The sequence below is a fragment of the Paracoccidioides brasiliensis genome, assembly GCF_000150735.1.
Source record: "Paracoccidioides brasiliensis Pb18 unplaced genomic scaffold supercont2.12, whole genome shotgun sequence".
Taxonomy (NCBI): domain Eukaryota; kingdom Fungi; phylum Ascomycota; class Eurotiomycetes; order Onygenales; family Ajellomycetaceae; genus Paracoccidioides; species Paracoccidioides brasiliensis.
In genome coordinates, this window is record NW_011371369.1 from 138,357 (window position 1) to 159,578 (window position 21,222).

Here is a 21,222-nt window from a genome sequence, read left to right on the forward strand (position 1 = left end):
TCATTTTCTTAACGTGGTTTTGATACGGCCCAATGTTTCAGTCAATCTTGATTTTACTTGTGAATAAATAGACATAGATCCCATGAGTAAAAGGACCTTGTGAGGACAACCAGACCGGAGAAGCAACCGACAATCCTCCTCAACATACATCGAAGAGAAAACCGCGAGAATGGCATGCGACATAGTCCCCCTCATTCTTGATAATAAACCCATTATTACAACAGACACCTTTGACGTCATCAGCCCAAGCACTGGGGAAGTGGTTCACAAATCCAGCGCTGCTTCCGTTGCAGATGCTGTTCGTGCGGTTGAGTCTGCGAAGGTGGCGTTTAAGACCTGGTCGAAGGTTAAACCCACAGCTCGTCGAGATCTCCTGTTACGAGTCGTCGGGATATACGAACGACGCAAAGAAGAGCTGATAGGATATGCGCAAGAAGAGACTGGATCCACTCGTTTCTTCGGTGAAATCAACTACGGGATCGGATTCGATCTGCTGAAGGATGTAGCATCAAGGGCCACCACCATAGAGGCTGGTACGGTGCCAATCCTGAAGGAAGAAGGCCAGAGCGGCATAGTGTATAAAGAGCCATATGGGGTTATTCTCAGCATTACTCCATGGTATCCTCATTAATTTCTATTCTCTCTACGTCCAGTTATATATCCTTTCGATGCAATTGTATTTGTTAATACTTGTTTTTTGTAGGAATGCGATGCTTCTCTTGGGTCTGCGGGCGATCATTCTACCTCTAGCAGTCGGTAACACCGTGGTGCTTAAAGGTTCCGAACTGTCCCCGAAATGCTTTTGGGCTCTTTGGGACGTCTTTCGTGAAGCTGGGCTTCCACCTGGTTGTCTTAATATTCTCTATCATCGGCCAGCAGATGCAGCCGATGTCACGACAGCATTGATCGCACATCCAGCTGTCCGAAAGGTGAACTTCACCGGCAGCACACACGTTGGAAGCATCGTTGCTGCCACTGCTGGGAAATATATCAAACCAGTGCTGCTCGAACTCGGAGGAAAAGCGAGCACAATTGTGTTGGATGATGCGGATCTGAAGAAGGCGGCGGATGCTTGCATCTTGGCCGCATTTTTGCACGTACGGGTTCCAACCCACTCCACTTCTAGGAGAAAAGAGTTAGCTAGCTACATCTCGAGGTTTGGAAACGACGACTAACAAAAGTTGAAATCTACAGGGCGGCCAAATCTGCATGGCCACCGAGCGCATAATCGTCCAACGACCCATCTTCGATGACTTCCGCAACTACCTCCGCGAAGCTATGGCTGCGAGCAACTTCCAGGCAGCACAAATCCTCGTCAACTCCGCAGGTGTCACCAAAAACAGGAACCTTGTCTCGAACGCTGTGGCCAAAGGTGCCAATATTGTTTTGGGTGATGAGATCAGCAGTGAAGAAATCTCAAACACGAGGATGCGCTCTGTCATGCTCGAGAATATAACCCCAGACATGGATATCTATAAGACTGAGTCGTTCGGGCCTACCGTATCACTCTTCGTTGTCGACACAGACGAGGAAGCTATTCAACTCGCGAATGATACTGAATATGGACTTACTGCGTCCGTGTTTACGGAGAATTTGGGAAGGGGCTTACGGATTGCGAGACAGTTGGAATCTGGGTGAGTGTTTCTCTTTGCATTTGCTTTCACATCCATCACCAGTCTGTTGCTCATCGCCGCTCTCCCTTCTTGGTAACTAGGGGCGTGCATATAAATTCTATGACCATCCACGACGAACCCAGTCTCCCCCACGGTGGTGTAAAGAGCAGCGGCTTTGGCCGTTTTGGTGGCGCGATTGGATTTCATGAGTTCCTGACTACCAAATCTGTTACGTGGGTCGATTAAAAGGGAAGACGAAAGCGTGATGTATTACTACCAAGTTCATGGGTATTTTCTACATAAACGAATTAACGACGAGGCTATTTATTTTCATGTCGTATATGAGAAGAGAGATTGAGCGCGTGCGAATCTAGTTGTACCAAAATACTCCTGATCACTTGTTAAGAAGAGGAATTCTAGTACCAGAGGAGAGAGTGCCGCTTTTCAACAAGGCGGGTATATATAAATGCTGTCACCACGCAACTACCAACCCAGCGTCCTTACCACCATTAGGGCCATGTACCTCCCGGGAAGACATAAAATACACCAGATCTTCTTCTTGTCACCCTCATCCCCATCCCAACAGTCATCCTCTTGCGGAATGACAAAATATTGAAATTTGGGTTAATGGACAAATTCAAGAGGCGTGGATGCGTTATCTTGCACAGAAGACATTCGCCTTATAGGTAACACTGAGTATATCCTCGAAGAGAGGGTCATCATGGTTAGGCTCACGTCCAACGACACACGGTGAATGGTGAGGATATTTCTTCTGAAAAAAAAAAAAAAAATTATAATCATATAAAACATACTGTGACAACATGGCGAACCATACATAGTACAGGCCGATTACAAGATTTACTTATACCTGTCCCGCAGGGCTTGATGATGCCATAGGAAAATGCATTCGAAGATGGAAAAATTGCGCCTGGCGATTGGCAGATGGGGGTGAAGTTCGGAATTTTCTCAGACCCCTATCATTGGCACTGATCATCCAGCCTTGAATTCCAAAGGCGAAAGTCTGACGCAGGAGATTGCCCGCCCTTCCGATATTGTTCATGAGCATCAAGTCGTAGACGGTGACTGGTAGCAAGATACCGGATCAAGGATTTTTTTTTTGACAAAGATAGTCAGAGAATGCTCTGAAGAACGAATTTGATCAATCACGACAGGCGCTCTGTTCGAGACGCGTCAAGAATTGGAAGTTCCCCACAGAAAATGTACGAGATAAAATGAAATGAAATGGTCCAAACTCCTGTTACTTGTGCGCATAAGAACACACTTGCAGGCGTGTTGTACAGGGAAACATCCAAATACAAGATGAACTATGAAGAGCAAAGCATCCATAAACCTGCATCAAAGGCGGGAATAGCAAATTGCGATTTGAAAGAAACATGTTTGAAATGAAATAAATGAAGTTGAGAACAAAAGGGATAAAATTTGAGCAGATTGTTAAGTTGCATACATAATGCATCTAGGTCGGTTGATGCATGCCGCGGAGATTCCCACCAACATCGATGTTCAAAAATGGGGGATATCCCTTTTCTTCTGGGGAGCTGCGATTTTCTGTGACTGGGAATGGCTGAACTTTCAGCTGTCAACTGGTTATCACCAACAAGCTCAGGTACGTGTCAAAAGGCAAGAGAACCCCTCGCTCAAAGGTCCATATTTTGAAGAAAACGAAGAAGCTGGCATCGATGGAGAAACAACCATGCAAACAGGCATTGAATACGGAGTATCATTGGTCTCTTTAGCGAAGCGCACGTTTCTCCTCCAGTGTGGCTGCAAGCAGATTTGACCAATCCAGGGTTATACTCATGCTCCAACAGCAGATATATGTGCATAGTTCATGCTCGGTCAGCCGAACTTGCATGAATTGAGAACCTCCCTTCAGGTGTTGCAGGAAGGTCGAAACCCAGATATGGCCTCTTACTGGTCACCCTGAGTATGCTTTCCCGATAATGTCACCGACCTGATGGCATTCTAATCTCGAGGTCCAGATTGTCTGTTCACGGTAGTTAAGTGAAAGCTGCTCGCGTGGCAAATCTGGTTGTGACTGATACAACGAACAAGAAAGCTCTCAGAGCTGTAGAAACATTTGTTGATACCTCCCAGGACCAATTGGTTCTCCAGTTTCACACTGCCATTTGACGAGCAAGGAAAGTCAACCTTGACCCCTCCATTGGCCGGCTGAAAAGACGGATGTCCAGCTTCTTTTCGACAAAACATATGGCGTAATTTTTCCGCTTCAGTCTCTCATGCAATATATATCTGCCCGCCAGCAATCCAGCTAAGAAACGCCTATTTTTCCTCACGAGCCCTACCCATCCATGTGTCGCCGCTGGCATTTCAAAACCAACGAGAGGCCGCCGCCATTCTGTCCACCCACTCATGCTGCCCGCAACGTGCAAGCCGCAATGCCCAACAAACTTCCCCGAAGCGAAGGTGGAGTCCAATGCGAGAAAGATGCAAGAAAGAGAGAGAGAAGACGAAAAGAAACAAGAAGAAAAAAAAAAAGAAAAAAAGAAAAAAGAAAAAAAAAAGGAAAAAGAAAAAAGAAAAAAATAAATTAAAAGTCGTCGCAGGCTCATCCGCCCACAGATTTGTCGGATTCAGCCAACTCGGCATGGGAGCAAATTGTTAGGGATAGTTAGTTATCACCGTTGCTGGCACAAGACAAAGAAGCATGGTAAGATTGACGATACCAGTAAGCCGTAACCTATCAATACCGATATCTGTATTTGGGCTGCCCTGGTGCCCATTTGATGGCGCCACATCCACCCGGCAAAACACATTTCACATTTGGGGAATCAATCATTACCTGGTAGGATAATTTGAAATTCTCCCCACAATGCTCTCAAGGGTCATTGCCAAAAAAGATATGGCTAACTATGCCCAGAGATTTCCCCGAGAGTTCCCACCATGATATCCTCAACAATACATCAAAGTCACAGAAAGGGGTTTCCCCGAACCCAGGGCCAGGCGAAATCCTTCTGAAGCGGCTTAAAAAGTCCAAGTACTCTCTGAAAGTGAATTAAACCAATAATAAATTACGCCCAGCCAAACAATATAAATAATATAGCACCGTCACCAGAATCATTGATGCATGAGGGCTCTGTGTATTTTGTGTGCTGGTAGTGAATGTGGTTTAAAAGTCGGCCGGAAAAACATTCCGCGCGTGGTTTTAGATAAACATGCAGACCGACAATCCATCCCCCCATTAAAACTACATACCACTTGTCATCTCTCACACATATTCTCACACACATATCTCTCTATGCTCTTGACGGTAGTGATTTGATCATACATCTCAGGCTCTTACTCTTAACTAACCCTAACCTAACCCCTAATCCACCCTGGAGTTGAGGGTGGTTGAGGTTAAATAGAGATGTAGTAATACTCCGTGTTGTGTTTCTTTTCGACTAATAATGGCTTTTAAAAAAGTGGGCCCAACCTATATCACATTTTAACGTTTTTTTAAAACCACGTTCAACTGTAACCCCGTGCAAAACCTCACTCCTGTGCCTGTTCGAATTTGAATTGCACTTTTCCGCAAGGGTTGCTTCCCGCATCTATGCAGAGCTTTATTCCCTTGACGTGGCGAAGAAATGGATGCGGTTGCACGGCGCCTATGGAGTACACTCTCATTTCATCCATAACTACAACCAAGGATTGGGGAGATAAAGGGTCATTTAAGTAAGTAGCAAACGAAATTCTCCCATTTCATTTCATTTCATATGCTTTTCTTTTCTTTTTTTATAAAAAAGCGCCAGTTGCGGCTTTTATTATCTTAGGAGATGAGCATCAAATTGAAAACGAATCAGGTGCATAGCACTGTATGCACGGTACACACGCTCTTATGACACATCCAAGGGTGTGAATCCATGCATGCACTATGGCGCTGCAAAATTGCTGTCATCAACAACTGCTAATATTAATGCCATTGATGCCATTCCTCTGATACAGGTGTGGCGGTCGCTTACGATAGAGTATGGAGCTACTTTAGCCTTGGGAGTAAGATTTCAATTGAGACATTTACCCCCTCCCCCTCCACCCACTTTGCCCCATCCAGATCTAGCGCGGCCCGCGTCCCATCTGGCAATAATAAGCACATCTAGCAACAGCCTCTAACAGCCTCTAGATCTCTGAGTTCCTTTGGAGAAGTTTATCGGCTCAGCTTCTTCTTGAGAAAGGAATCATCATTCTCCCCTTGAGATGCTCTCCACCATCCATTCGCTCCATTTCTCCATATTGAATTTACCTTCCAGGCTGAACCCTCACTGACTTACTTCTAACCTCGGAAAAGCTGGAAGATACGAGGATGTATTGAGGTGGAAATGGGCTAATTACATGGATTAGATGGTTGATTGGCAGACAAGGCAGAGCTGCCTTCCATGGCGTCACGGGACGAATTTAATTATTACATGAGGTTCCTTCGCGTTGTCAGGGCCTTTAATTGGGTGCAGGGGGGATGGAAAGTTACCGCTTGGATCCCCTCCTAGGAAGTGTGTGATTGGTCCCCTCTCAAGGTGTCAAAAATTCACCGTTGTTGCACTGCGTACAACGGTAGGTAGCCCCCCATGGACTTTCTCGAGAGAGGGAGGAGAGGAGAAACTGGGGCCTTTGTGTCTGCGGGAGGGACAAGAAACTCTCAACGGATTCTTTGAGCAGAGCTTCGTGCTGATTGGACGTTGTCAGCACACGCCAAAGCCTGCAATTTCGGTTAGAAACGATGGGCTAGCCTATTTGGGGCTAGCTGCATAGTCTTATTCGAAGGGCTATGCCTAAAATGGGTCTAGCTGCAGCTGTGGTATGATCTAATCTGGCGGCGGTAATATATGTTCGAACGTGTATCAGCAGTTCACTATCAAAATACCGCTGTAATCTCCCGGAAACACCTGGGAAACACCTGGAAAACACCTGGGAAACACCTGGCAAAATGCCACGGAACCAACACTGGGGAAATGCCGGGGGCTGGCCCCTGGGATGCCAGGCTCTTCTCTGATCTTAGCCCTGGTTGGCACCACAGCAACCAGCGCTTGTTTAGTTCTATTGCTGTGATGTCCTGCGCCTTTTCTATTGCTGCCTCGTCCGCTTTTTTTCTGCTTTTTTCATCTCTCTTCTCTTCTTTCTTTCGTCGTCAGTCACCTCTCGCGCATCTTCTTTCGCTGCAGCCTCTCACTTTTTGATCTCCAGAGTCTTACTTTTAAGGCTCCAGTCACTCTTTTGTCGCAAAAGCTAATATCTACTTCCCTCAACTGCTCTTTTTACTTCTGAGCCTCCCTCCAAATCCTTCTATATCTGATATCGTGAATATCCCTAATTAATCAAACAATCGATCCCCGATTGAAACAACAAACCGCTACAATGAAGTTTTCCGCCTGTATCGTTGCGGCTTTTGCTGCTATTGCCGCTGCTTACACTCCCCCTGACACCTCAAAACCCCCCAGCGGGAACCCAATCAGTCGCCCCGGGTTGCTTGAACTCGTACCCGTCGGCCAGCCATACACCATCACCTGGCAACCCTCCACCCCAGGAAAGGTTTCCCTCCTCCTCCTGCGCGGCCCCAGCAACAACGTGAAATACCTGGCCACCATTGCCGATTCCGTCACCAACACCGGCACCTACATATGGACTCCCCCCACCTCGCTCGTGGGCGAAGAGTCCGGCTACGGTATCCAGATCGTCGTCGAGGGAACTGGCCAGTATCAATACTCCACCCAATTCGGCATCAAGAACGACAAGTATGTTCCCGAACCTTCGGACAAATATCCTACCGCTGAGCCAACCGACAAGTACCCAACTGCTAAACCTACCGACAAGTATCCAACTGCTAAGCCATCTGACTACCCAACTGGCGGCAGCAGCAGCAGCAGCAGTAGCAGCAGCTACACCTTGGTCCCCATCTCCACCGCCACCATCACCGTCTGCGCAAGCACCGTCTCCGCCTGTCCACCAACCAAGACCCCTGTTACCCCCAGCGGAACTGGTCCTGCCACCGTCCAGCCAACCGTTCAGCCAACTTACAGCGCTAGCCCCAAGCCAACAACTCCCCCTCCATTTGATGGTGCTGCTGGCCGCAACGGCGTCGCCATTGGCGGCCTCGTTGCTGCTGCGGTTGTCATGTTCGCCTTGTAAACTTCTTATGAATGGGGGTTTTGATTTCGTTTTCTAAGTGTGTTTTGTCGTAAATAGTGCACTGGGGTTACTTTAGAGATGGTATGGCTTTTAACTTTGAATCCAACCAAAAACTTAAACGCAGAAAAACAATGGAATGGTTTCGTTACTTTTTATTTGATTCGGAAACATCGGAGGTGGGGCGGTGGGGAAGATACATGTTCTTTTCTCTAGTTTTTGCTGTCATGGGATATTAATGAATTGCATCCTTTTTATTTATTGATACCAATAGCGAAAAGGGGATTTGCTGTGTTTTTTTTTTTTTTTTTTTTTATTTAAAACTATTTATTTTCCCTCCTTGCTATACCTTTCCTTTTTACAATGCCATGTAATCACGGAAACAGAATGCGTCTTTCCTGTCCCTTATCCCAAAACTTGCGATTGATCGAACCCTTTCCAAATTCAATCAACTGTTTCAAACCATTCCATAATTTCGTCTCACTCCGTTTCCATTCCTTAGATTGGCCGTCCTTTTACTTGCTTCTTCTGCACTTTCTATCATCCTCCCTAATACCCCCCCTGCCTTTTGTTCCACTCGAGTGCAAAAGATGATGAATCACCCCCTGATCTTATCTCTTCTAGTCCAATTCATTTTTTATATACATACCCCTTTGAACCACTTTTACACTAATTACCCCGCCAAATGCATTTCAGTTTTCTCCATCTTCAAGTCCATGCTGTCGTCCAACTAAACTTATTTCTCCGAGAAAAAGCAAACTATACGCCAAACAGGTAAACTCACCAACCAAACAAACCACGTAACGTAATCCAATCACCGAGCAGATAAGACCACCGAGCGGATAGCTTCCATCACTCACATTCATCAAATCATTCAATATGCCCCCCCCCCCCCCCCCCAAATCAAAAGATCAAGCTTCTAATCAAGAAGGAAGGCTCTTATTAGCTATTAATGCCTATAAAACCGGGCAAATCTCATCCAAATATTCTGCTGCTAAATCATTTAATGTTCCTTATTCCACTCTAGTCTATAGACTAGCCGGTCGAGCTTCTCGCGCGAATGTTCAAGCAAACTGTCAAAAGCTGACCTCTACGGAAGAAGATTCTCTAGTTCAATGGATAATCTCCATGGATGAGAGAGGTCAGCCTTCCCGAGTCGAAATCGTACGAAACATGGCGGATTTACTACTTTCTACCCGAGTTGAATCTGCTGTGGGAGAAAAATGGGTTCGAAGATTCATTACACGTCATATAAGGAACTAAAAGAGTAGATTCGCAGGCAAATACAACTACGAGTGAGCTTTATGCGAAGATCCTAAGATCGCACGAGAGTGGTGTCAACGGGTGAAGAATATGATAGAGAGATATTGGCATTGAACATGAGGATATCTACAACTTTGATGAGACTGGCTTTCAAATGGGGGTAATATCAACAGCCAAGGTGGTGACTGGGTCTGAGAAACGTGGCAGGCTGGTGCTTTTGCAGCCAGAAAATTGAGAATGTGTTATAGAGGGAGTCAACTCAACTGGCTGGATGCTGCCTGCAATGAAAATACTAAAGGCTATGAATCATCAAGCCTCGTGGTATAAAGAACTGCCAGCCGGCTGGATGATTGGGTTTAGTGAAAATGGCTGGACCACCGATAAGCTGGGTATAATCAGGCTTGAGGAGATCTTTGAGAAGCACACCAGAGCCCGTACGATTAGCAGATATAAGCTATTGATTATGGATGGACATAGCAGTCACAGCACGCCTGAATTTGATCAGTACTTCACAGAGAAGTCTATTATACCTCTCTATATGCCAGCTCATTCATCTCATCTCCTGCAGCCACTAGATGTGAGCTGCTTTAGGCCCTTTAAAATGAGCGTTCAGACAAAGGGTTGAGGATTACATGAGATTAGAGATCAATCATATTGATAAGAAGGATTTTTCTATCCTTAGCAAAAGAAAACAACGAGCTGAGAGCTGCAGTTGAGAAGAAAAAGCGCCAAAAGGAGCCAAGCTCATACATTTATAGCTCAGCATGGAGCTCTATAGAGCTCAAGCAATTGATCAAGCCGTACAGGAGGGTAGTAGAAGATTCGAACCAGCCGCCTAGAAAGGGAGCTCCACCACGCTGCAGCAAGTGTAATATAGTTGGTCATACTGCTAGAACCTGTCAACAGGTCTAAGGAATAGATATATATAAATTATATGAGAAATTCTAGTTGATGGTTGCTTAATTCCTCAATTGTTAGATATGGGTGGGGGTGATGTTGATTACGAAGGTGATAAAAGACTACTACCCCATCCAATCCTTGAACTCCAACAACTGGCGTGTCGAGAAACTCAACTCTCACCTACATACACATATATATACATACAATATAGCACATATCATTCATCGCTCCTCCGACTCCCTCTCTCTATACTAACCTACATCACCTTCCTCGTCCAATCCCGCTCGCGCATCCCATCACCGCCTCATGTTTTATTACACATCCTCCCATCCTCCTTTCTACGTTCTCATTAATTTTGAGAACCCACAACACTAACACATAAACACTGCTTTGGTGGCATGTATTTCAAACGAACTCATTGAATCACGGAGGCAAGGGACGGAAAACACAAATTGCAATCAGCAACGATTTTCAATCCTACACACAATAATGCCTGTCTCCCCGTGTCAAGTCAATCCCCAATTCCCTCTTCCACAAAACCCCTCTGTCTTCCAATTTTTTTTTTTTTTTTTTTTTTTAAAAAAAAAAAAAAAAAAAAAAAATTGGACGCAGGATGATGCACCGTAAATCACCTTGTCAGCACCGGGTTGATCATCACGCCAACTGTTTAATATTCGGATCGGCAAAGAAGAAGAAGAAGAAGAAGAAGAAGAAGAAGAAGAAGAAGAAGCAAGACAAAAGAAGAAAAAAGAAAAAGAAAAAAGAAAAAGAAAAAAGAAAAAGAAAAAGAAATGCAAGGACCAACTCACCCGCTTCTTCACGCTCAAGATATAAAAAGAAAATTATCCGAAACCCCAAACAATGATGAAAAAAAAAAAGAAAAAGAAAAAGAAAAAGAAAAAGAAAAACTCTATAGTTAGTTATCCCATTGCCGATCACGAACGGGGTAAAAAAAAAGGGAGCTAGCAGAAGCCCGCTCGCTCCCACATCCCACGCGAAGACTCCATCCACGTTGATGATCTTCATACTCTAGTTAACTATGTGTGTAGATCTATCCACACGGAGCTGCAGCTGGCTACAAAACCTCTCATTAGGTGCCTCCTGCACACCCTATCGTTTCACAATCGAATTCATGGAGAGAAATGATGTGACGGTTAATGGACGGATTACGTCGTTACCCGTTTGAGTGATAGGTGCTGTGCAGAGGAGGGGGGGGGCAATGATGATGATGATGATGTGACAGTTGTGCTCTAATTACATCTAAAAGGGACCTCTATATTCAGAATTAAATATTCATTTTTCACTTTTTGTTTTGGTTATCATCTCCCCAACATGAAGTTTTTAATTTCATATTTCATTAGAATTTCCTTGGACCTCTCAGTCCCAAATCGATCAATCTAATCTATCAAATATGCAGTAATTGTACAACACTCCATACATGTAACACAATACGTAGTATATATACATAACCTCCACCCCCAAAACCCTTTTTCATCAAATCTCGTAGTTCACCATACACTGGGAACATACATATGTAAAGTCAAAACACCAAACGCAACGCCATCATGCCCCTTAGGATCAAGTTATGCTTCACGCCACCGCTCTTATTGCTTCTGGCGGCGCTGGTGAAATTGCTGTAGCGCATTCCTTTGTCCTAGATGCACTGTATATTCCGCGGGCCCTCCCCCTCCCTCCTTCTTTCAAGGATTTTATCGTACATTATCCTCCACATGCAAAATTTGCATCTCCCAAACATAGGAAACGGGTTCGCGTTGGAACAAAGTATGGTATTATTTTAAAGACAGAAAAAAAAAAATAACTAAAAAAAGGGGGCCGTATGCATAAAGCTGGGATATGTTGTCATTTATTATGTATTAAGAATCGGGTTCATTGTATGGTGTTCGTCATCTTCGTCGTTAAGTGGAGGTTTCTTCATTTCATGTGCTGTACGCAGTTCGCAGTCCTGGTTGGGATTTTAGTTGTTTGAAAAAGGAACGGACGAGGGATTTATTTCCCTCTGTATTAATTCGTATCAAGGGAAGCATCGGGTAAGATGGCTGAATTTAAGAGAGTGATAATGGGCTGGAGCGCTGTCTCATTCATCATCAATGTGAATCTCGCCAGAAAGATAGTTTATAGGACCTGGTGGCGGGGACATCCGTGGTATACATTCTGACGTCTGGCTGGGACTTTGGTCTGTCAATGGTCGTCTAGTAGATTCGTTAATACAGTACCCTCTCAACAGACACTCATCCATCAACGATGCAGGCCCATCCCTCAAGGCTAATCCAATAGCGAGAGCGATTGCAAACGAGAATTTCGCCCATAATTCAAAGGATCGTTTTGGAGGCAGCTCTAGAGAAATAGGCAAGAGATCTTCGTTCGCGCGTAGGTCTTTGGGGGAAGTTGCCAACATAGATGATGTATCAGAGGAGTGAGATTTGATGACGCGTTTGGTTGGTGTATCATCCACAGGTGGAGGAATGGAACGAGTTACAAAGTCAGAGGAGTTCGCCGGATCATGGTACCCGACAGCTTCACTGTGGTTGCTGCCGTTGAGTTGACTCCGGTGTCTGGTTTTGAGCCATTGATTTCTCGGTTGGCCACCAAGGAAAAGACCTAGAACCCACCATGTCAACTTCCCTAACTTTTTCCAATGTGTGTGCCACGCATTGGCAATAATCCCTCGAATTAGGGTTGCTGTGCTAGGAACAGATCCCCAGATGTAATGGAAGGTGTCCCTCTTGTCATCAACAGAAGGCGTATGGGTGCATGTCTTCGGATACATCTTGCGAAGCCTTGCTACCCTCGAATCTAGTGCCATCATGGGTGTAATGTCCCGGTCTATCTTACGACGTGTCTGGGATCTGAAGCACGTAGATGAACTATAAGACGATTCGGGGGGGGACTTTTCCGGTGTGTGGTATGAGGTTCTTTTAGATGAATCGTCCTGGCACAGAATACCGACCGTTGGCCGTTCCATTTGGGTGCTTGAGTGAACGTCATCAAAAAATATGCGGGAGGACTCTACAGTTGAAGGATCAACCAGGTCGGATTCAAGAGGTGACATCCCCATCAAAATTCTATGATTGCTGATAACACCATCAAATGATTGACATGGATTGGAGTTCACTTCTAATGTACTTGGGGTATCGGGTTCCATCCAAGATGAGCTGGAGGTTTCCTGATCGCGTGCAGAGCGTAAATGAAAAGGAGAAATTGGGTCCCGGGAAAAAGAATGGTTGCGTACTTGGCCAGCAGGTACATATGGAGAAGCAGCAGGAAGTATAAGTGGTTTCAGTGTGCAAGAGCCGGGAGGGAAACGCCTCATCTTCCTTTGACGGCCCGAGAATCTCACTTGAACATCGGGTGATAGGGGAAATGAAGTCCCCCAAGAGGATGAGTTTGACAAGGAATGTGAAACCATGGAAGAACGTTTTGATTCCTGCGCACGAGTAGACGGAGAGGAGCAAGAGTCTCCCAATCCAGAATCGAGAGACATTTCAGCGTCGTCTGCCTGTCCATCTCCCTTCGGTGACAAAATATATGTCCGATCCCCGGGTTGATCGGCTTGAGAAGCTGAATCCGGTGAGGGATTCGATTCAGGCACTGATGCGTGTTGAAAGTGTGATCTTCGGATGGGAGACAAGGGGATTTTGGAGAATATGGATCGAGGTCTGGGGGTTCGGTGCTCACCGACCTGGGGGGAAGAAGCCTCAAGGGCACAATTCAATTCAGGAGATGACTCTATTCTTACTGAGGATTGAGCTAGTAACTCCGTCAATACATCGATCCTCCGCTCTAGGTATTGGTTTGTCAAATTAACCGCGTCCATGTTTTGTAGTTTTCGTGTTGCCATTTCAATTTCCCATTCGTGCTCGCGGTTCTTGTGATCTTTGATTTCAATCTCCCGTTCCAAGGCTTGGATTTTGGAACGAAGCTCTGGCTCCTTCTCGATCGTGTTGCATATTTCATCCTTCACTCGGGCCTCGAATTTTGTCTCCCAGTCTAGAAGTTCTTGTTTCAGAGATTTATAGTCCGCATTGAGGGCTCTGAACTTAGATGCTTGAACATTCGTCGCAGAGGAGTCCATCGATCCGATCTGATCTAACAAGGCCGCAAGCTGTGCTTCCAGGTACTCTACGTATTTGGAGAGGTCAAGGTCTGCATTCCTGCTGGTCATGTTTGGTCGTCTTTTTGGGCGGCCCAGGGTGCTGTAGGGAGATCTCCAGAAAGCAGAGGACCTTCTCGACTTCGATGTCAAAGGTAAATCACTATAGTCAACAAATTCCAGATCAATTGGACGTGCTAATTGCCCTTTGGGGTTTGACAAGGAGTGTATGGGACATTCATCGGTTGTCGGATCTGGCGAGGGCAGATCCTGGAATAAAGAAGTAACTGACGGTCGCGGAGGACTAGAGCGTCTTCGTGTAGTGTTATTAATTTCTTGAAGAATGCTCGACCGGCGCGTTTGTGATGTTGTTATCAGAAGGCTAGGGTTTGGTTGCATACCTCCAGTATCACAATGTTCTTTGCGTAGAGGCCGGTCAGGCTCCCCTGAAACCGATCTCGATCTCCAGCCCGTGAAAGGGGGACTTACTTTTCGTGAAGTGACCAAAGCACCACGAAAACCCGCGTTTCGCAATTGAAGCCGTCGATTCTGGGCGCTGAACGGCTTTTCGGGTTGATGTTGAGGCGGGGATACGGATGGCAGGCGAATGGGGTTAAAGAAGCTGGAATGGCGCGAGGATGTACGGCGCGCAGTAGTGTTATTGGGAATAGCATCTGATCGAGGGGCCTCTACAGTAGTTGTCAAAATAGCATCCATAATGGACACTGCTGCAGAGACGGTTACGATCCAGCAAAATTATTACGAAGGCATCAATCCAAATCCTAGGCCAGTAGCGGCATGTCAAATCCAGGGGCGGGACCACTCAATGGGCCAATGGTAGACGGCAGCAGCTCGAGATAGACCGAGGAATGGAGCGAGAGCAACACAAGCTAGGGAGGAACTTATTTGCATGAGGATGCAGAGGGGAAACTGGCTGCAGCGGGAAGAATCTCTCGACTCGGAATGCGAAGAAGCAAACACCAGAACTAAGCACCGATGGACCAGCTCTCGCAAGGTATTTCTACTTGCATTGATCCCCGCCCGAAGTTTGTTTTTCGCGGCCCTCTCCTTGCTGGTTGGTTCAAGTTTTCGGGAGTTGCTCAAGCAGGACATCAGTTCAGAGTGGCGGTGGAGTTTGGCCGCGGTCCACGGATGTGTTGATTTGTCTTGTTGTGATGTGTTTTTGGGAGCTGGTTTGGTGCCTGGGTTGACCCCCACATGGCGCGTATTTCGTTCGGACTTTCCCTCTTTAGGACTAGCGGATCTCGCGCTAATCTTCCGCTCTCGGAATCGGAAATACGCACAGGTCATGTGATACAGGCCTTGACGCTTGGATATTTATCGCGGCGGGCTTCAAGACCTGCTGCTGTTTGGTGGGTTGTTGTGGGTTCTCCACCTGGATAAAAAATTTCTTTCTATTCTTCAGGGCTAAAATACCGCGGCATGTTTGCAAGTCCACTCGGATATTCGATCTAATATTCGTGTCTCACCACGATTTCCCACCCTGTGAAAAAGGCCTAATTTTCATTTCCGCATTTCAGGTAAACATACAAATCATGGCCCAAGGTGAAATCAAAAAGTTGAAGCCGGCCACCTCAAAAAAGTACTTCTTTCAACCTTACCCACAATGATCGAGTATCAATTCACACTGAGAGAGCTAACACATATCCATCTCGTGGCAGATCCAATGCACTTGGTCCCAAAAAGGGTACTCGAGTAATCGCACCCAAGAAAGCAAATTTGATCAGGCAGAAGAAGATGACCAAGGTAGGTATCAACTTCGACGAAATTATAACGTTACATCACCTCAGAGGGCGCTGTTCACTGGCCACTTGTGTGCCAGGAAAGATATCATATTGAATTCCAGGGTGACCTTCAACGTGAAATCATATCTTGCTAATTTTCGAGGTCTTGTTACTAGAAACTTTCTGCTGGTCTAACCGCAAAGACAGAACGGACGCTGGCGGAGCGAGCGGGACACTTGGAGTTACTTGCTAGCGGCAAAAAAAACAAAGATGGGAAAGATGGGAAAGGAAAGAAATGAGTGGGTCCGGGAACTTGTGGAATTAATTTTGGAATCTGGATACGATGGAGAAGTGTGGCACAGTGATATTACCCACAACCCGATCCTGACAACCTACGTCTATCTGAACAACCAACCAACGCTTCGGATGATATTCCACCCAGCAAGCACAGTTCTCCATTTCGTCAGATCATCACAGTTATCAACATTGTTTCACAGACAGGTATCTGTCACAGTCCATTGACTCCGTATCACTCTGACCTGGATTACCCGAAACCTAAGCTGGAGAGCTGTCCAGCTTCACATCCATGTCAGGGGTAGATCTTTGAAGGCCAAGTCCTCAATTTCCAAGGTAGTGGGGCGAACGCAATTTGCTGCTCGACGCAGAACTATTTAGTGTGGGATAGCCCTTCAACCCAACCTGAAGGAAAATTGAGGGGGGTAGGAAAGAGCAAAGAAAATGGGATGGAGGATAAACAGAAAAAAATTTCGGGTTTCAGTCTCGTGTCAATTTTCTGGAATCTATGCATGTGCTTGACCCCTACCTACTTCTGTACAATGGGCTCTCTCTGTATACAGTCCCATGCTGTGACCTCCAGGGTGAGTTTCGGAATGCCCGTCGTGTGTGCAGTTTCCTTTTTATATGTCACGTCTGTGATGCAGGTCCTTGAGAATATGGATATATGAAAAAATTTTGTCCAACATTATATACAGTTCTTTTAAATACACATTTCTTTCACAAGTTGAACAAGGAAAATTATAGCCCATGGCTCGTCACGAACCTGCGCTCTATCCCTTCCAGGTTTCTATTACGAAAATGGTGGAAGCGGTTGTGTTAAGAAGTTGGGTGAGCTCTCGTTATGAAAATTGGTGTTTTACGAATATGGAAATATAAGCCTAGACATTTGTTCAATATGAGCATCTATCACTTTTCAATAATAACATGCTTCAGGATTGCAACAAAGGGGATGAATAATATCTGTAATCGAGAAGATCCTTTTAAGAAGAGGAAAGTCATAGTAAATCATGAAAATAAATATGTGAACAGAAATAGAAAAAAAAAAAAAAAGGAAAAAAAAGAGGAAAAAAAAGAAAGAAAGAAAAAAAAAAAAGAGAAACAAAACATATACATGTATGTATAATTTCCGGGATCGAAGGAAAATAGATTTTCGGAATCGGTTGTTTCGCTTTGCTTCATGGGACGGTTGGATATCTTGGTACGCAGTCGAAATTCGCATCTGGCAAATAGCATGCCTGCATGCCTATGATCGCAAATGAAACAAAAATAGTGGGAATAATAATGACAAGTGGAGAGAGAGCAAACAAGCTGGACAATGACTCCCAAGATATAAACACGAAGATCAAAAATAAAATCCAATATACATGCAGAAGAATAAATATCATTCATCCCCTCACACATCTCTCTCTGGCTACTTGCAGAACTTCGATATCCGGCTCTGCACACCAGCTTCCTGAATAAGCTCCTTGCCTCTTGCCATCCATGCATTGAACCCATCAATGGACGCAGCGGACGGGAAATCATCCCAAATACGAGTCGCATCTGCATACGTTGACCATATTCCATCAAGTCCGGTCGGGGTCGTCCACGCCGGCAATTTCAACTTCACAGAAGTATAGTAAAAGTACAAGACCTGGCAGAGACGTCGGACACGGTCCTCGTAGCGTTCCTTATTGGCATCTGGCGTCGTTCCGCCATCCCCAAGTAGTTCCCACCACGACACCCGCCACCGGAGCGTGAGCAGGATCTGGCCTAGCTGCGCGACAAACTCCGTGAAGGCATCGTAGGGGATGGAGTCCCATTTGTTTTTGTTCAGGGCGTTCTGGAGAGCGCGGAAGCCGTCCACTTCGAGCTTGCGACAGATAATGCGGGAGAGCTGCGCGGCTAGGAGGATGTCGACAGAGTCTTCCGGGTTGTGGACGTTCATGGGACGGTTGGGTTGGTCTGCAGATATGGCGACAAAGTCATAGCTAGCGCGGCTGGGCATGTTATTCCATTGGGATAGGAGGGACTGTATGAGATGGGTATGTTAGCCGCAATACGGTGTATGCGAGCTTTGAAATGGGGAAAGCGACTTACGAAAAGATTATTTATCGGATCGCACTCTCTAACGCAATTCGTCCACTTGTTGAATTTCAAGATCTTGCGATCGATGAACTCCCGAAGATCGTAGCGAGGGCTATATTCTGATTTATTGAGGTCTTTGAGATAATTATATGTCTCATTCAAGTCTATTACGTAGAGGGTCCCCCATGATTGACGAGCGCGGATATTGAATTTCCCACGACGCTTGTCCAGGAGTTCCAGTAAATTCTTCATTTCGAATGTAGCTGGCAGCTCCATCCTCACCCGTGTTGATCCGTCAGGTGTAGGATGGTTGATTGCTCGTTGGGCTTGAATAAAAAGTTAGTAGAATCAATCGAAGCGGCAAACAAAGAACGACTTACAAATATAATTGCAAGTCCCAGACTCGACAATTTGGAAGAAGTCCGCTTTCACGCATGGCTGTTCAAAGAAAATGGATTTTGCCTGCTCTAAACAGGTGGCGCATGGGCTTTCGCCAGAACACTGGTATCTAATAGTTAGAATGAGAATGATGATGGACGAAATAGGTTCCTTACTTTCTTCTTAGCCAGACGACACCACACACAGACGCTCTTATCCTTTCTCCGCATTGCAGCTTCTCGTCGCCCATCGAAAGACAACGGGCCATTGCGGCGTGCTCGTGGCACTGTCGGAATAGACGCGGAAGGCTCCAATGACCCTCCTAACCCATCTTCTTGAACAATCTGTATAGCCATCGTCTTCACAGGCTTTTCGTCGGCAGAGCCCACACTGGGGCTCTTCCGCTTCCGGGCCACCGTGACAATTTTGCTGTGGCTTGCTTTACAAGGCACTCCTGTCGAGGGAAATCCAGGTACGGTTGTATCAATCGACGGGTCCGCCAGAAGAGTTGGATTATCAGAAAAGTCTCCTGTTGCATCCCTTTCTGGAGTGATCTGAACTATTTTGAAGAACTGGAGTTGGTCTTCCTTTGGGGAGCAATTCCGCCGCTGCGTATATCTGTGACTGATTTCACCTTGAGATCTGTCATTGAGGAAGATATGAGTATTGTGACCGGGAAAAAGCGTGTCAACCTTGTCGGGTATATTCAGCGATTGTTTCTTGCTTGAGCCATCGTGATATTGATTGTCTTGTTGTTTAAACAGCTGCGACGGAGTCAGTTTGGACGAGATATCCAGAACTGGAGAAGTAATCGCATCGGTTCCTGAGGGCTCTCCGCAGCCGGGAAATTCTATACGTTGCAATGGAGAGTATGAGGCACCTCTCTCTTCACCGTTGCCAGTGCCATCGTGCGTTGGTATGATAGGTCCGTATGTCTGAGCATAAGGAGGCTGTTCTTGCTCCAAACTTAAAGGCCATGATTTCCGTAGGTCCTGGAAAGCAGCTTCCAGTTCATATGCGTGCATAATAGGGTCCGTAAAGTCAGTGACAAAGGGTTCCTCTTGCTGATGTAGCAGGTCCGGTGGTAGGCAGCCGGACTCTCCAGCCAGAGCGTCACAATGCAAGGCTGTGTCGAATTTACCCAAACGTGAGAAGAAGGTCGTGCTGAGATGTTGCTCCGCGCCCGGAAAAAGAGATGCATGGTAGAGAGGCCAATGTTCCTCTCCGGTAGTATCTGGGCTTGTGGGGCCAAAGTCGGCGTCGGGACTTCTGGCATTCCCATCGAGACTCCATGTTTGGATGCTGGCATCTGGGAGGCTGTGGGAGATCCCCTTCAGCATTTGCCTTATTACCTTAGCAGGGAAAGTCATCATACTTAAAGTCAATATGATTGGCCGGGCCATAGCGACCTGCCATCTTATGTTGGTGGGTTTGCCCTGGCTGCTGGAGCAAACCGAATTCTTCGAGATATGATTCTACGTCCCGGTCCCCTTGTAGAGAATCATGGCTTGGTTCGAGCTCAGGAGTACTTTGCGGGATCAGGACGTCCCACGAGGACGTAAGGGGATTGGTATCCGACATTGTCTTGCTCCGTAAATCGGTTGTCAACACTCGCCGTCGCAATTGGAAGAAGCTCAAATTGCCCGAGGGGAGTTGAAAAGGGGTAAACGTCAAATTCTTTCGTGCTGAAGAACTTCACCTATCCCTTCTTCGAGATGTCCCAAAAACCCAATACGCGGGGTAAAACGTGTTTCATTCCCCTGCCCCTCCTGGTGATAGAGAGTGGTGTTCTGAGGGAGATCTCACCTCTCACATTAGGGTCCAAGGCTAGACAAGGCTGAAGTAAGCTGCCGCCTAGTTTGCGTTGGATATCCACCTGCAATGGGTTATCCCGGTGGAATAAATATTGCTCAGCCCCCAATTGTGACTTGATAGTGTCTTTTCAGAGGAACAAAAGCTCATGCAGACGAAGAGGGACTCGTGTGAGATGAGTATAAAGAGGAGGTGGGGTGGAATTTATGATAAAGGCATAACTGCGCTAAATCCAAGCTTAGTTTTAACAAAGTTCAAATGTCATGATGGATGATCACCGCTGCAAAATATTGCAAAGTCTCTTTTCAACTAATGATATAAAAGGGCAAGCCTGGTGAGGCAAAGAAGGACACGAGTCAAGGTGCAAAAGAGATGAGGCAAGAGAAAAGCAAAGAACAAAAGAAAAAAAGAAATAAAAAAAGGAAAAAGAAAGGAAAGAGAGAGAGAGAGAGAGAGAGAGACAGACAGAGGGAAAAATATCAAGTCATCAGATCTTTGAACATCCATGCTTGAAAAGAAACTCTAACAATTGACTAGCAGAACAACTAATGAGTTGCCCAAGCTCTCAGGGAAGCAAGGTCTGTATGGAAAGGGATTAGCAGAGTCGCGCAGCTTCGACGGTGACGTCGACCCCTGCGGCTGAGGGGCGACATTCCACGAGTTGATCCACACTCTGGGATCTGGATTTACCATCGACTCTCTGAGGGCCAGAGAGGGAGAGGGGTGACTTGTATGTCTATTCTTATTTGATTTTATCTTATTCTCCTTCCAGCACTCCCGGCCTTAACTAATATGGTTAGTGTGAGCAGGAGAGGAGTTGACTCGTGTGTCCAGGCGGCCTCTTCCCCCGAAAAAACTTCTCGTCCAATTGCGTTGTGGGCAGAGATGCCCACCTCACCGG

At 46.0% G+C, this 21,222-nt stretch overlaps 7 protein-coding genes across 7 annotated transcripts; 4 read left to right on the plus strand and 3 right to left on the minus strand.

The window, feature by feature from the left end:
* Nucleotides 1-169: 169 nt before the first annotated feature.
* On the plus strand, nt 170-1,859 carry PADG_07618 (uncharacterized protein; the record flags this gene model as incomplete). The annotated part of the gene is made up of 4 exons (XM_010764677.1): nt 170-618; nt 704-1,097; nt 1,195-1,634; nt 1,715-1,859. The coding sequence occupies 4 exons, from the start codon at nt 170-172 to the stop codon at nt 1,857-1,859; spliced, it is 1,428 nt and encodes a 475-aa protein (XP_010762979.1).
* Nucleotides 1,860-3,081: 1,222 nt separating this feature from the next.
* Nucleotides 3,082-3,411, plus strand: PADG_07619 (uncharacterized protein; the record flags this gene model as incomplete). The annotated part of the gene is made up of 1 exon (XM_010764678.1): nt 3,082-3,411. The coding sequence occupies one exon, from the start codon at nt 3,082-3,084 to the stop codon at nt 3,409-3,411; it is 330 nt and encodes a 109-aa protein (XP_010762980.1).
* Nucleotides 3,412-6,980: 3,569 nt separating this feature from the next.
* PADG_07620 (uncharacterized protein) lies at nt 6,981-9,011 on the plus strand (the record flags this gene model as incomplete). Its single annotated transcript, XM_010764679.1, has 2 exons — nt 6,981-7,747; nt 8,783-9,011. The coding sequence occupies 2 exons, from the start codon at nt 6,981-6,983 to the stop codon at nt 9,009-9,011; spliced, it is 996 nt and encodes a 331-aa protein (XP_010762981.1).
* A 2,995-nt stretch (nt 9,012-12,006) lies between these two features.
* PADG_07621 (uncharacterized protein) lies at nt 12,007-14,739 on the minus strand (the record flags this gene model as incomplete). The annotated part of the gene is made up of 1 exon (XM_010764775.1): nt 12,007-14,739. The coding sequence occupies one exon, from the start codon at nt 14,737-14,739 to the stop codon at nt 12,007-12,009; it is 2,733 nt and encodes a 910-aa protein (XP_010763077.1).
* Nucleotides 14,740-14,823: 84 nt separating this feature from the next.
* Nucleotides 14,824-15,333, minus strand: PADG_07622 (uncharacterized protein; the record flags this gene model as incomplete). The annotated part of the gene is made up of 1 exon (XM_010764776.1): nt 14,824-15,333. The coding sequence occupies one exon, from the start codon at nt 15,331-15,333 to the stop codon at nt 14,824-14,826; it is 510 nt and encodes a 169-aa protein (XP_010763078.1).
* A 245-nt stretch (nt 15,334-15,578) lies between these two features.
* Nucleotides 15,579-16,066, plus strand: PADG_07623 (uncharacterized protein; the record flags this gene model as incomplete). The annotated part of the gene is made up of 3 exons (XM_010764777.1): nt 15,579-15,625; nt 15,705-15,789; nt 15,944-16,066. The coding sequence occupies 3 exons, from the start codon at nt 15,579-15,581 to the stop codon at nt 16,064-16,066; spliced, it is 255 nt and encodes an 84-aa protein (XP_010763079.1).
* Nucleotides 16,067-17,475: 1,409 nt separating this feature from the next.
* Nucleotides 17,476-20,090, minus strand: PADG_07624 (uncharacterized protein; the record flags this gene model as incomplete). The annotated part of the gene is made up of 5 exons (XM_010764778.1): nt 17,476-18,075; nt 18,144-18,457; nt 18,512-18,632; nt 18,686-19,826; nt 19,885-20,090. 5 exons carry the CDS (start codon nt 20,088-20,090, stop codon nt 17,476-17,478), a joined length of 2,382 nt encoding a protein of 793 aa, XP_010763080.1.
* Between the last annotated feature and the right edge of the window lie 1,132 nt (nt 20,091-21,222).